The sequence below is a fragment of the Heliconius melpomene genome, chromosome 19, assembly GCF_056956725.1.
Source record: "Heliconius melpomene rosina isolate 202511_hmr_F chromosome 19, ASM5695672v1, whole genome shotgun sequence".
Classification (NCBI taxonomy): Eukaryota; Metazoa; Arthropoda; class Insecta; order Lepidoptera; family Nymphalidae; genus Heliconius; species Heliconius melpomene.
Genome location: NC_140407.1, coordinates 5600862 through 5615476, shown reverse-complemented (window position 1 = coordinate 5615476; position 14615 = coordinate 5600862). Strand labels below are relative to the sequence as shown.

Below are 14615 nucleotides of genomic sequence, written 5' to 3'. Positions count from 1 at the left end.
TTCCTATTTTCTATTTCCTAACAATTTTAAACACAAAACAATATATGTATAAAGATGTATTTTCGTTCTTATATCATTCATATTTTAAATCCGTAGCAATGAAACACCAAAATGGTTGAAAAAAAATCTAAAACAATGCAACCGCGGAGCGCAGCTAACAAATCTGATTATACAACACTTGCAGATGCAAATTAATATAAGAACACGAGTATTTTGTTTGGAATAATGAACGAATGAATGTACTCGTATGTAGATGTTATTTTTTGACTATATCATTTTTGTTTGGGATTATATTAACACTGCAATACATTGCAGCCATTTTTAGGGTTCCGTAGCTCATAAGCTAAAAGCGTAATTTAGTATGTATAAGTGAACTTATATTGTAAGTAAAGGAAACACCAAAATTAAGTTTGTAATCATTCATAACTTGTACTTCCCGTTGACTTCTAATCTTGAAATTCGTACGGAAACCAAGTCCGACTCGAACTTGACCAATTTTTTTGCATAAATTTACGCTGTGTACACCTTACCCAGACTCAATGCTAATAATTAATTATATCATAATATATTTTTTTGTACTATAATTAACAATTACTTTATAATTATTATAATACAAAAAAACTTAATAACAATTCACGTGAATAATTAAAAAATCAATTGTTCAATATAAAATTGTAACTATTTTAAATGATACACAATTAACTATTCAATAAAATCTATTGAGATCCGTCCGACCGCGAAACAAACGAACGGACTGCTTTAAAAACTATTGTGTTGAAACAAAACTATGAAAATAAAATAGTAAAATGTAACTTAAATGTAGATATATTTTCTATTTATAAATAAATTTATTTATTGACGCAGAGGGACGGACGGTGTGATTGTAAACGCTAGGATTGGCGTTCGATTACCGCTCGAGGTAATGTATTATATGGGATTAATTATTGAAGAAGAGACTCAAGAATTAGACGGAAAGTGAAGAAAGCAAGAGGGACAATGAAAATAAATGAAATATTCCCCGAAAGTATTGAACTTACAACTGTTGCGTATGATAGAGACTGTCCTACTACGCTATGATGGCCTCAACGACCAGCAGACGACTATATAGTATGTATAGTCGTCTCGAAAGGTGCTCTAGCCACAAAACTAAATTATTATAATTCAAAAATTGAACTATACCTAATATTTCATACAAGTAAGTATAATACAAAAATTATCCCTCATTTTGTATTCACGTGAAAACTCTCGTTGTAAAGTATTTTCCACTATAAACATTTTACAGTGGCTTCAGAATATCGACGGTTAATCCCGGTGTAGAATTTTGCTCAATTTTTGTTAAATATACTGATTGTGTGGAATAAGTCTCGTTTTGCTTTAAAATAAAGTTTGGTAACAAGACAAAGCGCGGTGTTGAGCTCCGCCACTTAACACGTAATGGGACGGAGAGAGGGAAACAGAGTTTTTTTAACATTAGGTTGCTTCTGTCTATTCTGCTATGTGTGGGATGCAAGTTCAATTTAAAAGATAATTCATTCCATATATTCATACAAAAATTTTTCAGTCGTTATATTTTTATCCACATGAATTCTCATAATTGTAAAGTAAAAGCGACCCACCTGCAGTTTCGCCCTCTTAATCTTAGTATAATATTACAGTCAAATTATATAATTTTTTTATGCCAAAACTGTAGCCTATTGCTATTGTGATGCTATACTACTATAAAGTTTTATCTAAATTCGTTCAGTAGTCTTTGCATGAAAATAAAGCAAACATCATCTTCACAGTATATCAGATTTATAATATGATTAGGATTTTCCAATATAAACGATTTACACTCACTCTAGTATATAGAAAGCTTAAAAACCAGTGTACTGTTCTTTCCCAATTTTTGGTAAAATTGCTATATTTTTATATTGGTTGTGTGGAGTAGGCTTTGTTTCGCTATAGAATTAGCTTTGTAGATTTATTTCACAAACTTTTGTTATATATATGAAAGTGAATTAAAAATTTGGGCAATTTATTTATGTAAGGAGATTTGTTTTGTTATACAATGTTGCTTATTTGGGAATTGGGAAAACAAAAAAAATTCCAACAGCATACTAGCGACCCACGCGCGGTTTCTCTCTCTTAAATTTATTAATCTTATGATAGATATATTATACAAAATCTTAACATAAATAATAGCCTATAGGTATCGGTTATTTTTATTGTATAAGCTATTTTACTGTAAAGTTTCATCCAAATCTGCTCAACAGTTTTTTCGTGAAAGTGAAATAAAAATCCATCCTCACAAGCATTCACATTTATAATATTAGTAGGATTTTAAGTTTAATAGGCCCTAGGCAGAGGGAACCAGACTAGACCTGACGATAACGACGTCACCGAACGTCTCCTGCTGCTGCTGTGCGTTCGCTACCGCATTTTTCATGAGGAGTTTTCTGAAGAACTGTTTGACGTGTTACCCACCACTGAATTTGAGTAGCGGTAATCAACGCCGCGCCCTGCTTCGTTACTAGACTGTCGTATCGGGAATCAAACCCCCAATCTGTCGCGCTTACACCTGTGTCCACACGACTGACCTTTTATATTAATTAATTAAAACATTATTATTTTTTTTAAAAGATTTTTATTATTTACCAATGATCTTCTTCAACATCCACACATGTAACTGAACTTTCCACTAATTTCATAACAGATTTTTCATCAGATATTACAAAATTATTATCTTTATCAAATGCCAAACCATGAATAGTTTTCATGTCTAAAATTTTTGTTAAGCCATTCCTATTAATCAAGAATATACCTAAATTAGAACAAACATAAACATTACCAATATTGTCATTTACAATTTGTCTCACTAATATTAAATTGTTAACAGCTTCAAAGTATTTCTTGTATCTAAACAAACCGGTTTTATTAGAAAAGTATACGATGTCTTTATTTATATGGATATGATCGATTTCCATGTCGCTAAATTCTCTGACGACTGCAAAATTACCGTCAAGTTCCATATGTAATTTTTGATCTGGATAACTTATGTAAAATAGATTTTTGCTGAAATATAGTGTCCAAATATTTGTACCCTTTTCTTTGTAGAAATCTGCTATTTTGGTGACCATGTTGTATTTGTAAATACCATCGCTACCACCCAGAAAAATTTCATCGTTAGCCTGATCTATAGCAATTGTGCAGCCTCCTTGTAACCCAACAATAGTTTGATATTCCTTGCTGTCCAAATTGTAATAAGCCAACTGGAAATCCACATCGGAATAGGTTTCTGGAGTAGTGTAACTGAAAAACAATGTGTTTGACGCTTTGTGGACCTCCAAGTTATACGGTTTCCCAAGTCCTGACCATAAAATATTCCTCTCGTACCACTTTTCGTAGATTTTTATTCGGTCACATGATTTATCTGGCAAGCTGTGAACTCTTAATACAATACTTGCCAGAATAAAAAATGGCGCCGTATCTGAAAATTTTATTACCATGTAGCTTTTATGCAAAACTTTAGTGAATATTTAATGGGTGTAGGTTTTTTCATATTTCCACTGTAAAGTCATTAATTTATGGCAAGAGAAAATTAAAAGGCTTAGTTATTTTGCTGTGAAAATTATAAAGAATAGTGCAGGAAATATTGTAATATAAATTATATTCATCGTCTCCAACTTAGCATGTAATTATATATAACTGAACATAATGATCATGGGTTCAAATTCCTAGAAGAAAAAAATATATTTATTATATTAAATATTCTTTTAGCAAAGAATAGACGAAAAAAATAAATTCATGCGGTATTTCAGTGTTCAGACACTCCGTTCTCTACTTTTCACCTAATTTTCGAGACACTGCTAGTCGTGGCGAAACTAGGAAATGAAAATAACTCATTCTCTCTTCAGAAAATCGAATATACAACTGTCGCGTTTACAGTCAGACGGTGCTGACTCCGCGCTACGAACCGCCCGAACGAACAATAACAGTAGTTGATAAAATATTTATTGTTAGCGCTTTAGAAAGAAAAAGGTGACAAGAGAAATGGCGGAATCCACAAAGAAATAAATTGTAAAATATTTCTGCGAGGAACATCGTATATATTATTCACATACATATTTTTCGTTTTCAAACGTAAAATATCAGTTTTGTACAATTGAAACTGAATACATCATAGGAAGCAAATGAATTCAAGTCAGATAGCACCGAAGTTTAGGATTTGGCAAGGACACCAAAACATGTGGCGGATGGCCAATATTTTATTTGTTACAAAGTAAATATTCTATTGGAAGTTCCCATCTTTCTTTATTACATACATCTTATTGGTTGATTCTGTTTCTTAAGCAAATTTTCTCCTTACTTTAGCTCTAATATGTGGTGATTTTTTACTGATATTCGTACGAGTATCTTTCGTATGTTATGGCGTATTTTGGTTACAAAAGGAAGCAGAGAAAGCAGCTTCACGATTTTTTCCGCAATGCAGGGTAGGCAAAAGGAACCTAATGTTAATCCTCTTAGTTCCCCACGTGGAGCGTGTTATTCCTCCCTATTGTGTGAACCTGGGAACCTAGTGTCAAGACACTCTGTCTCCATCATGAAACTTTCGTTCCCCACACTCTGCCAAATTCGACATTAAGTAGCGAAACTCAACGCCGTGCTTGCCTCGTTACCAGAGTGAAAAATGACAATATAAAACATTTTATTTCGCTTGAGTGAGAATCGAACCCATAACCTGTCACGTTTACAGTCGCACATCGGTGCCTTTGCGCCACTACCGCACAAAAAATAAAATAATTTTAATATAGTTCAATCAGCCTATTCTCTTTTGCAGGAAAAAACTAAAGCTTGAAGCTTCTTATTTAACAACTTTAACAATCTTTTCGAATTAAATATAAAATGACATACCTGTCGACATAATATAAAAAATATTAAACCAAATTCAACACTCAAATGACCGAATATTCATTTTATTGCACCATTGACCATCAGCTTTAATATCAACAGACTTATTTTTTAAACAATCTATTGTCTTCAGAACATTATATAGATAATATTTTTTTATCTACACTATGTAAGTCAACCTTGCTTTACGTGTTTTGGTTTTTACATATTTTTTTTACTTTACGCTGTATCTCGCATAAGTAACGGAACTCAACGCTGCGCTTTGTCTGCACCACGATAGTCCTTTTTTATCGCACACATCAGGTAGGCAAAGGAAAACTAGTGTTAAGACACTCCGTTTTTCATTTTCCGCCGAATTCCACCCAATTTTGACACAAAAACAAACTTACTGAAATATACAAATAACCATTATAAAAGATAAATAATATTAAAGACATTTATTTAATTTTCTCTAAATACAAGCATATTATTCAATAACTAGCGACCCCCTTGCGGCTTCGCCCGCTTTTACTACTGGAATATTCATATAATGTAGGTTTGCAAAGCACTTAAGATAATGTGAAAATTAATTAAACCCTAATGCAACCCGCATTTTCGTTGTTTCAATAAGGATTTTCCAATTGTTTTACACAGCAAGGATTTTTAAGTAGGTACCGTAATTTTATATCTGTGATACTAATCTTTTCAAGTACTTATTAAAATATATTTAAATTACTATTTTTAGATAGTTAAATGACATTAAATAATACATTCAACTCGAATTATCCAATACGTGCAAACGCATCTAAATCTTCGTTGCTATAAAGGCAGGCGGGTTTTTTTTTTCGAGCTTGTGGTTAATGCTGAAGAGGGTATTCTGTCCCTGATGAAAAGCAAGCACTACGTGGCTGCCTGTGACGAAAATTAAATAGAATGCATCGGCCGGGAATTGAACCCGGGCTGCCCGCGTGGCAGGCGAGCATTGTACCACTGAACCACCGATGCGTGTAAGGCAGGCGGGTATTGTATAAGCATAACGTCGCGAGGCGCGTTTCGCAGCAAGGATTTTTTGATATTGTAACAACTTCTAAAGTACTTATTAAAATGAAAAACAGTAAATGACAGTTTTGATCTACATTAAATGGCCAACGTAACTAATATACTTATTTATATGCTGAGAGTAAGGGATAAGTGAAACTTGAGTAACATACAGCTGATGTGTGAACGGCGTGATGTGTCAATAATTAAATGCGTTTTTCTCTAAAACTATTCGCAATTTCGAAATAGTTTAAAAAGCAAATTTTATCTTCGTTTAACGTAGAAATTTAATAAAGTATTTTAAAGGATAAGGATTAATACCATTATGGAAAAATATCCCTCACAATAAAAAATATATTGAAATTACTATTTTTAGACAGAAATATGATCACTACACGTTATTCTTAAAAGATATGAATATGCCATCGCGGACTTTTTTGTAGATCTTATTAAGAGGAACAATACTCCAGTACATTTTTTTCATGTAGTATTTACCATTAAAGCAGCGCATGCGCCAAAGTGTCTCAGCGGGTAGGACTTTATACACATTTATCGTATTTATGTTAATTTACAAAAGAATGTACAAATAATAAACTATATATAAACCTTCCCTGAAAAATACTCGACCTAATGGTGAAAACCACATGAAAATCCGTTGGGTGGTTTAGAAGAAGAAGAGTTAGAAAGTTCAGACAGACACAAAAAGCGACTTTGTTTTATAAGATATAGGATAGGATATATATTGAATCCAAATAAACCGAATAATAACCAAAATATTAACAATTTCTACAATAAGGCCGAAAACGGTAAAGTACCTTTAAAAGCATAAGATAAGAAATTCTAATTTGCAGCCTTAAAATAATGACAATTTCCTATGTAGACTGTAACTATGTTAAATACATTAGAAAACTTACATAATAATAATTGTGGATTATCGAATCCTTCAATGGGGAAAATGATATTAATTTACTGTAGGAAATAAAAATACTTTTTAAAAAACGTATAAAAATTTTAACAGATCGGAGTTTGAATCTTCATCTTTAAAAAACTGCCCAGAGCCGCGAGTTCGAATCCCGCTACTTAAAATTTAAAAAAAAAGTAATTTTTCTTTCCTATGTGTGGAATAACAGTTTAATTAAATAATGTTCACTTAACTAAATAATCTTTCAAGATTTCTTTAGCAGATAGGTTAAGAGTTTCTGAACACATAGCGCTGCTATTACTTGGCACAAGCCTATAAATTGCATTTCTATCAGAATATATGACATCTTCATTTTCATCGAATATCATACCAAATGCATCAACTTGAGCTACCCTTTTAACATTATAAAAAGGCTTGTTTTCCACATAAATACCGTTACCACAAAAATATATATCACCAAAAGTATCCTCCGCAATCTGTCGTACAGTCAAATTGTCAGACAATATTATGATTTTTTTGGTATCTCTCTCTATTTTATAAAGCGCTGTTTTATTAGAGAAATATATATCATTAGGTTTCGACACAAAGAAATTGTCCACTTCAATATTCACAGCTTCAGCCACTCGGACGAAATTCTCGTCGACATAAACGTATAGCTTTTGAATCGGATATTCGATGTAGTAGAAATTCTTTCTAACAAACAGACCCCATATCGATTTGCCTTTCTCAGAGAAGAATTCGGCTGATTTAGTTAAAAAATTGTATTTGTATATGCCGTCGTGTCCACCGAAGTAGATATCGTCGTTGCCAGGGTCGTATGCGATAGCGTATCCCCCTGGTATATTTTGAACCCGGTGATATTCCTTCTTTTTCATATCGTAAGATATTATTTCAAAATCTACATCAGCACCATTGTGTATGGTGTGGCTAAAGAAAAGGATATTGGAGAATTTATGCAGGACTAAATTGTGAGGCCTTCCAAGGTCTTGCAGTAGTATTTCTTTATCATAATATACATGGTCGAATATAAGGCCGCTACAATAGGTCACGTCTCGTTTCGCATTTACTTCTGACAGGATAGACAGCAGGAGAAAAAATAATAACATTTTATCGTATTTAATTTAGTTTAGTATTCTTGGCTTTTTGCTGAAATTTCGCTTTTTATTTGGCGTTACAAAATTACAATGTTGAAGAGAATTTGTTGTTGCCCGTTTTACTGCCTTTTAGTGTCTCATTCCAGTCTTGGTTGTCTGAAATAAAAAAATACGATTAGCGTTTGTGTTCTGGAGAAAAACGTTTAAAAAAAGCTTTAAATACGATACAACGTGGCGTTGGGTTCCGCCACTCAACACGCCAAGTGTCGAAGATTGGGCGGAAAATGAGGTACAGAGTGCCTTAACACTAGGTTCCCTTCTACCTACCAAGCTATATGCAAGATACAGCGGCGGGAAATTACATTAAAGAAATTATCTTCTCGGCATAAAACATGTACTTACATTATGAACCCGCACTATCCCTTAGTAAAACCAATTTAACCACTCAACTATAGAATCAACTTTAAAACAAATATTAATACCAACTTTAATGTGTAAATAACTGAACACAACAGATTACAAAGTTATTTGTCTGTTTGTTATTTCCAATTGGATGTTATTGATTGGTAAATATAAATATTTGCTGCTAACTAAGAACTGACTGTGTATTTGCTTATTTTTTTTTGTTTCCCGCTTTATCCCGTATTTAACAAGGTACTATACAGCATGAAGCTAAAAATTAATCCCCGGAACCCTGTTCCAAGTGAGGTACTCTAAAATATAATAAAAAAATATACGTATGACCTCTACTGCAACTAAAATTAAGTTTATTTTCAGATTATCAAACATAAAAATATTCTCTTTTAAAACTAGCTCACATATTAACATAGAGCATAACATAAGTTCATTAGTTAAACACGATTATACGAACTTTGACTCGCATTCTGTATATCTCATTTTTATTTAATTTTTCATATTCATGTTTCTGGAAAAGCTAATATTATTATAAGGATGACAAATAACATAAAAAATTTTTATTAAGACATATGGTTTTTTGATAATGATTTTGGGTTCTAATGCCTAAAAATAACTCTTTTATAAATAATGGTACTTTTAGTGGGAACTTAGGGGGAACGAACCGACCATCACATAACAGTCAGACGTTTAAACACTAAGCAACAATGGCCTCTATTATTAAAGTCCACCATTCAACACACGGTGTCTCTAATTCGAACAATAAGCCGAAGACGGAGTGTCTGAACACTAAATTTTCTGTACCAACCGTCTTATATGCGAATACTTAACAAAAACAGAGAATAAATATACGTTCGAAATAATAATGTATTATACAATAATATGAACCTTTACCGAGCTTATTGATGCATCGTTTATTTTAATGCCTTGCCTTTTCCTTTACGTTTTGTTTGTAAAAAACTAACATTATACGCCTTTTATCCTCTTTGTATTAATGTTTTTTATGTATGTATGTATTTGTATTAGATATGATATATGGAATTTTCTAATTATTTCCGCCGATTGCCTATTTAGAAGAATTATAAAATTAAATTAATTATTATTTTGTTAGGTTATAAATATAGAAAAATACATAATATAGGCTGAAATAGGTATTTTGAAGAATTAGAAACTGCAGCGTTGAATTCCGCCATTCAACACGTAATGTCACCAGAATTCGGTGGAAAGTGGGCAAGGGATGCATTTTAATGGGAACGGACTCCCTTAACACTAGGCTCCCAGGTCCCCTCTACGTACCATGCTATATATGGAATATAGCGTGAATCTAAAAAAAAATGCTCACCACAGGTAGACTACCAGGTGTTGTCGATTCGATTGCTATTCGGGGCAATATTTAAATTATATTTCTTTCCCCGACCTGATAGAAAGAGCGCGCTCGAAAATAGAGCATAGGAGATAAGCTTAAAAATGGAAAAATTAATGGAAATGAAAAAATTAATGGAAAAAATGTAACACAAAAACGGACACCCATCCAAATACCATCATAGCGGTCAAGTCACTTAACTCAAAACACAATATTCTAAAACAATAGTCCCAAACTCTTAGACAAATTTTCCATGATTTATAAGCTTTACTTAAGTTAAGTACTTAATATAAAGTTATTTGCAATTTCCCAAATCATTTTTGTTTAATCATAAGATTATGTCAAATTTCAAACACCGTTAAGTTTTGATAGGCGGAAATTAAAGTTAAATACACTTTGGTTATAGTATGTATACTATAGACTATGTACTATAGAGGGGGTCGTTAAGTTGTAAATATTTATATTTCCTGGCACTGGTAAGGCGCGGCGGTTGCACGCTCTATCCCGCTTATGGGAGAGTATGCAGGGTGTTAAGGCCTAGTGTTAAGACACTCCGTTCCCCACTTTCCGTCATTTTTTTCAAAACATTCCGAGTTAAGTGACGGGACTCAACGCCGTGCTTTTGTCTTGGTGCCAGGGTGAAGAAATGAAAATATTAATAAATAATAATTTATTCCCCAGAGTGGGCGACGAACCCACAGCCATCACGTGACAGTCACACCTCTGCCTCTGCCTTTTGCCACACGTTCCTTAAAATATCTTAAATCACACATTAAAGTATCCTTAAAGAAAGTCTTAAATGACGTGACCAATTTACGTATGACGTGACCACTTCACAGTAAGTAGGTATAATGTAACAGTTTTATTTGCAATACGTTTTATGTGAAGAGTCAGCTTTAACATGTTAAAAGAAAATCTTAGAAACTCAAACATATTTTGAATTAGACTAAAGGGTTTTGTGACATGAATAGAAAGTTTATTTTGAACTTCAAACTGTATCCCACACATAGCAGGGTAGACATAGGGAACCTTGAAACCTGGAAGTAAGAGGAACCTGTTAAGATACCGTTCCTCGTTTTCCGCTGTATTCTGCAGGTACTGCGTGTTGAGTGGCGGAATTTAACGACGACGAATTACGAGAGCAAAGAAAATACATTATTGAATATTTTATTTCCTCGTTAGAATGGAACCCAGGGCCGACTGGCCTCAAAACAACTTACATCACAATAAGATCACATCTAATAATCGGTAGCGTTACAACATAAAATGTTGAAAGAAACGTATCCTTTTAGGGAATAAAAGGTCTTTAATAAATCAGTAGAAACCTCGGCTCTGTGAAATTGATGATTGTGTTGGAAGCAAAAAGTGAATCCACGGAGATTTCATAGGTTTTATGTACCTATGTCTGTAAATCAGCAAATAAATCAACTTCAGGCTGTTTCCTAGGCAGAGGGAACCTGGTGTTAAAACACTCCGTTCCTCACTTTCCCAAGTTTTCTCTGTTAACCCTTCTTTATGCGGGATGAAGCGTGAATATTTAAAAAAAGAAATAATATATGTAAAAAATACTCGTCAGCTTGTCGTTCATGATAAAAAGGCCAGCAAATTTACGTTATAACAAAAAATATTATACAGTAAACTATTTTGAAATATTTTCTACATATTTTCGTCTAGACAAAGGTTATTTTCAAAAAGAAATAAACACTTTTACGTGAACTTTCAGGCGTGAACAGTATCATGTATTATTTATAATGAAGATGTAAGGTTGGCTGTTCTGCAAAGCGTCAAAATATTTGTCTATGGAATAAATATTTTAAGCTAGGATAAAAAAATATATTATTTTGGCATTGCAAGGTACTCTGAAGGAACCTAATGTTCGGATACTCCGTTCTCCTCTATCAACACTCACCTCTATCTATCCTAGTCTATGAGGGATACAGTGTAAAGCTAAAAAAATCTGGTACTCGTGGTAACAAGAAAAGATTTTATCAGCCAAATTGTTAGACGTCTTCCAGATTCCCTTTACCTCGAAACAAAGATGCTTTTTAAGATCCGCAAAACATTAATCCCTAAAGAATTTCTATTGTTGATATTGAAAAGGTGTTCGAGACGCCTTTTGATGGCTTGATTTTAATATAAAACCTAGTAAATAATCTATTGATTTTGATTGGGAATTGTTAAGCAGGTGTTTGTCTATACATTTTTTTTAGCTCATGTTTGGAGTCGGTAAAAAATAAAATTCTAGCCTATAAAATATAATACGATCATGAAAATATACCTACTCGTATAATACAAAAGCTTTCAACATATAGATACACTACTTTACATTTCTCATAATAAACTACTTCATAGTCCAAAAAAACGTGTAATATGTTTTTCTCAACTAGTTATTATGTCTGGTTGTGATATCAAAATAATTATGTTTTTACATATAGTTATACACAATAATAAATTTCGTATATATGAAACACGACATAAACTATTTTAAAATTATCCATTTTTCTGTTTGTACAGACTATTCTCCAGAATAACTAAACCGATTTTCATGACACTTTCAATAGAAGATAGACTCAATTCAACGCCGCACTTTGCCTCGTTATATAATATTTCAATTCCTTAAATGGGCATGACTGGCCTCATATAGTAACATAATAAAACGACTAAAACATATCAAATGAAGACAGACTCCAACAAAAGCATTGTGAAATAAATTTTCAAAAAGAACACATTACGAAGCTTTTACCCCTAATCTATGGTTGGAGTAAAAAAGGAAATAGCATTGCCGCATATTTTGCAAAGAGGAATGCTACGTAGTACGAGTACATACAAACAAACACATTTGAAATATAAATTGCTATAGACGTGCAACAATTTTAGTGATGGCCAGTTTAGATGTCGATTGTCGATATAAAACATAATTTTTAGTTGTTTTCTTTTGCTTCACGCTGTATGTCACACATAGCAGTGTAGGCAACAAGTACCTGGAAACCTAGTGTTAAGACACTCCTTGCTCATTATGACACATACATTCCCAAATTCTACATAATAATAAAACGATGTGAATCACGATATAATAATAACATATCAATAAGATAAGTAATGTTTTACCATAAACGCTACAGTTGTGGTTTCGATTTCGCTGAAGAAATTAATTATTTTCATTTCCTCGCTCTGGTGTGGTAGTATTGAGTTGTGAAGCAGAGCTCAATGTCCCGCTTTATCTTGTGATATACATACGCAATGCCTTAAAAATTGGGTGGAAATTAATAAATTGTCTTAACACTACTTACCTTGCTATATGCGGAATACAGTGTGAACCTGAAAAAAAATATCGATAAGATCACAGCACATCACTAGAACAAGTAAAAAGGTTAACGTGATGCAGAGTGACGCATGAGGTCGATTTTTAACGCGCCCCCTCTAAAGGCTTTCCGCCCGAATTATATAATGTTAGGATAAATGAATACTGTTTTGTCAATTCGAATGTTTTAACTTTTAGAATTGTTTTAAATTTTGAGCTGGACTATTTTTTGTTTTTTTTTTTTCATTTCTTCACTGAGAACGCCGTGTCTCGAAAATTGGGAATAAGGTGGGAAATCCTAAGTCTACCTACTAATTTTTATCTTTTACACTAAAAAAATATTTTTGTTCCCCTCTCAAATAAGATATAGTGCGTCGTTAGTATCCGCTTGAATTCATTAAATTAGTATGAAGATGTTGTGTGGATGCGTATTATGAGAGGAATATTTAAAAATAATAATAAATAAAATATTTATTGATAAATTTTATTACCTCAAGTGGTATAGAGGTTAAACAAAATATTTTTAATTTCCAATAATCAATCTGTGGCATTCGTGATAAAATTTATACAATACTAGTGGACCCGAACGCGGCTACGCCTGCTTCAACTATAAGAATATTTATTAAATATATTCATTAAATTATTTTCAATTCTCAATAGAATTAGTAAGAAAATATAAGCTCAAATAATCAAAAAGAATAATAAGTAGATATTATTATTTTATTTATTTTATTATATATATTAGAAAAAAATATCTGAGTTATTGAAATGAACTAACAAAAGGATTAAAAGTAACTAAAGGTTAGGTATTCTTAATATTAGAAAAAGTACCGAAAGTTTTCCGTACGTGCGTACATAGATATCGACTCTACGAAATAACTAAACATTTCTCTCTATTAACTAGGATAATTTTAGCGGGCAATATCAAATAAAATAAGAAGAGAATCAAAGTGTATTTTAAATTAATTATAAACAACAAATAAAGTTCGAAAATGTATGAAAATTTATAAAACCGTCAACGTCATCTGCCCGTTCGCGTCGGTCATACTGTGCCGCCCGCTAGGTGGCTAGGTCATCATCATTTGGTCATCAGTGACATCTCCTTAATTATTTATTAGTATACATACATATTTTTTAGTATTATACAGTAAACTAAAATTTCAATCTAGATAAAATGCTAAAAGTGACTATTATATTTATTTTCATAAGGATGAATATCAAAACGTCGCGGTAGCGGTCGCGTAGCAACGACGGTTGTTATTAACATGGCAGAATAAATTGCATGTCAAATTAGAATGTACTTTAAAATATATTAGTATATATGTGTAATGTAATGTTATATAGCCTATAGCACTTCTGAAGAATGCAGCTTTCATACAAAACAAAAACAATGAAAATTGGACCAGTAGATCCAGAGATCTTAGCGTTCAAACAAACAAACAAACAAACAAACAAACAAACAAACAAACTCTTCCGCTTTATTATATTAGTATAGATTTCAACAAATTAGACGCAACTGTGGCGACCAAGATGCTGGCCGTACAAACTAGTTATAGGTGTGATCCGTGCTCGAGGGTTTTTTTTAACTTTTTAGTATGTTAATACAAGCGCGGC

The 14615-nt window shown here is 32.5% G+C and overlaps 2 protein-coding genes across 2 annotated transcripts in view; one reads left to right on the top strand and one right to left on the bottom strand.

Annotated features, from left to right (window-relative positions):
• Positions 1–14615, top strand: part of Octalpha2R (alpha2-adrenergic-like octopamine receptor) — a 191627-nt gene that overhangs the window by 149830 nt on the left and 27182 nt on the right. The gene's annotated exons all lie outside the window — the stretch shown is intronic.
• Positions 7054–8073, bottom strand: LOC146528481 (ommochrome-binding protein-like). The gene has a single exon (XM_085202767.1). It carries the CDS (start codon positions 7933–7935, stop codon positions 7054–7056), a length of 882 nt encoding a protein of 293 aa, XP_085058893.1. The 5' UTR covers positions 7936–8073.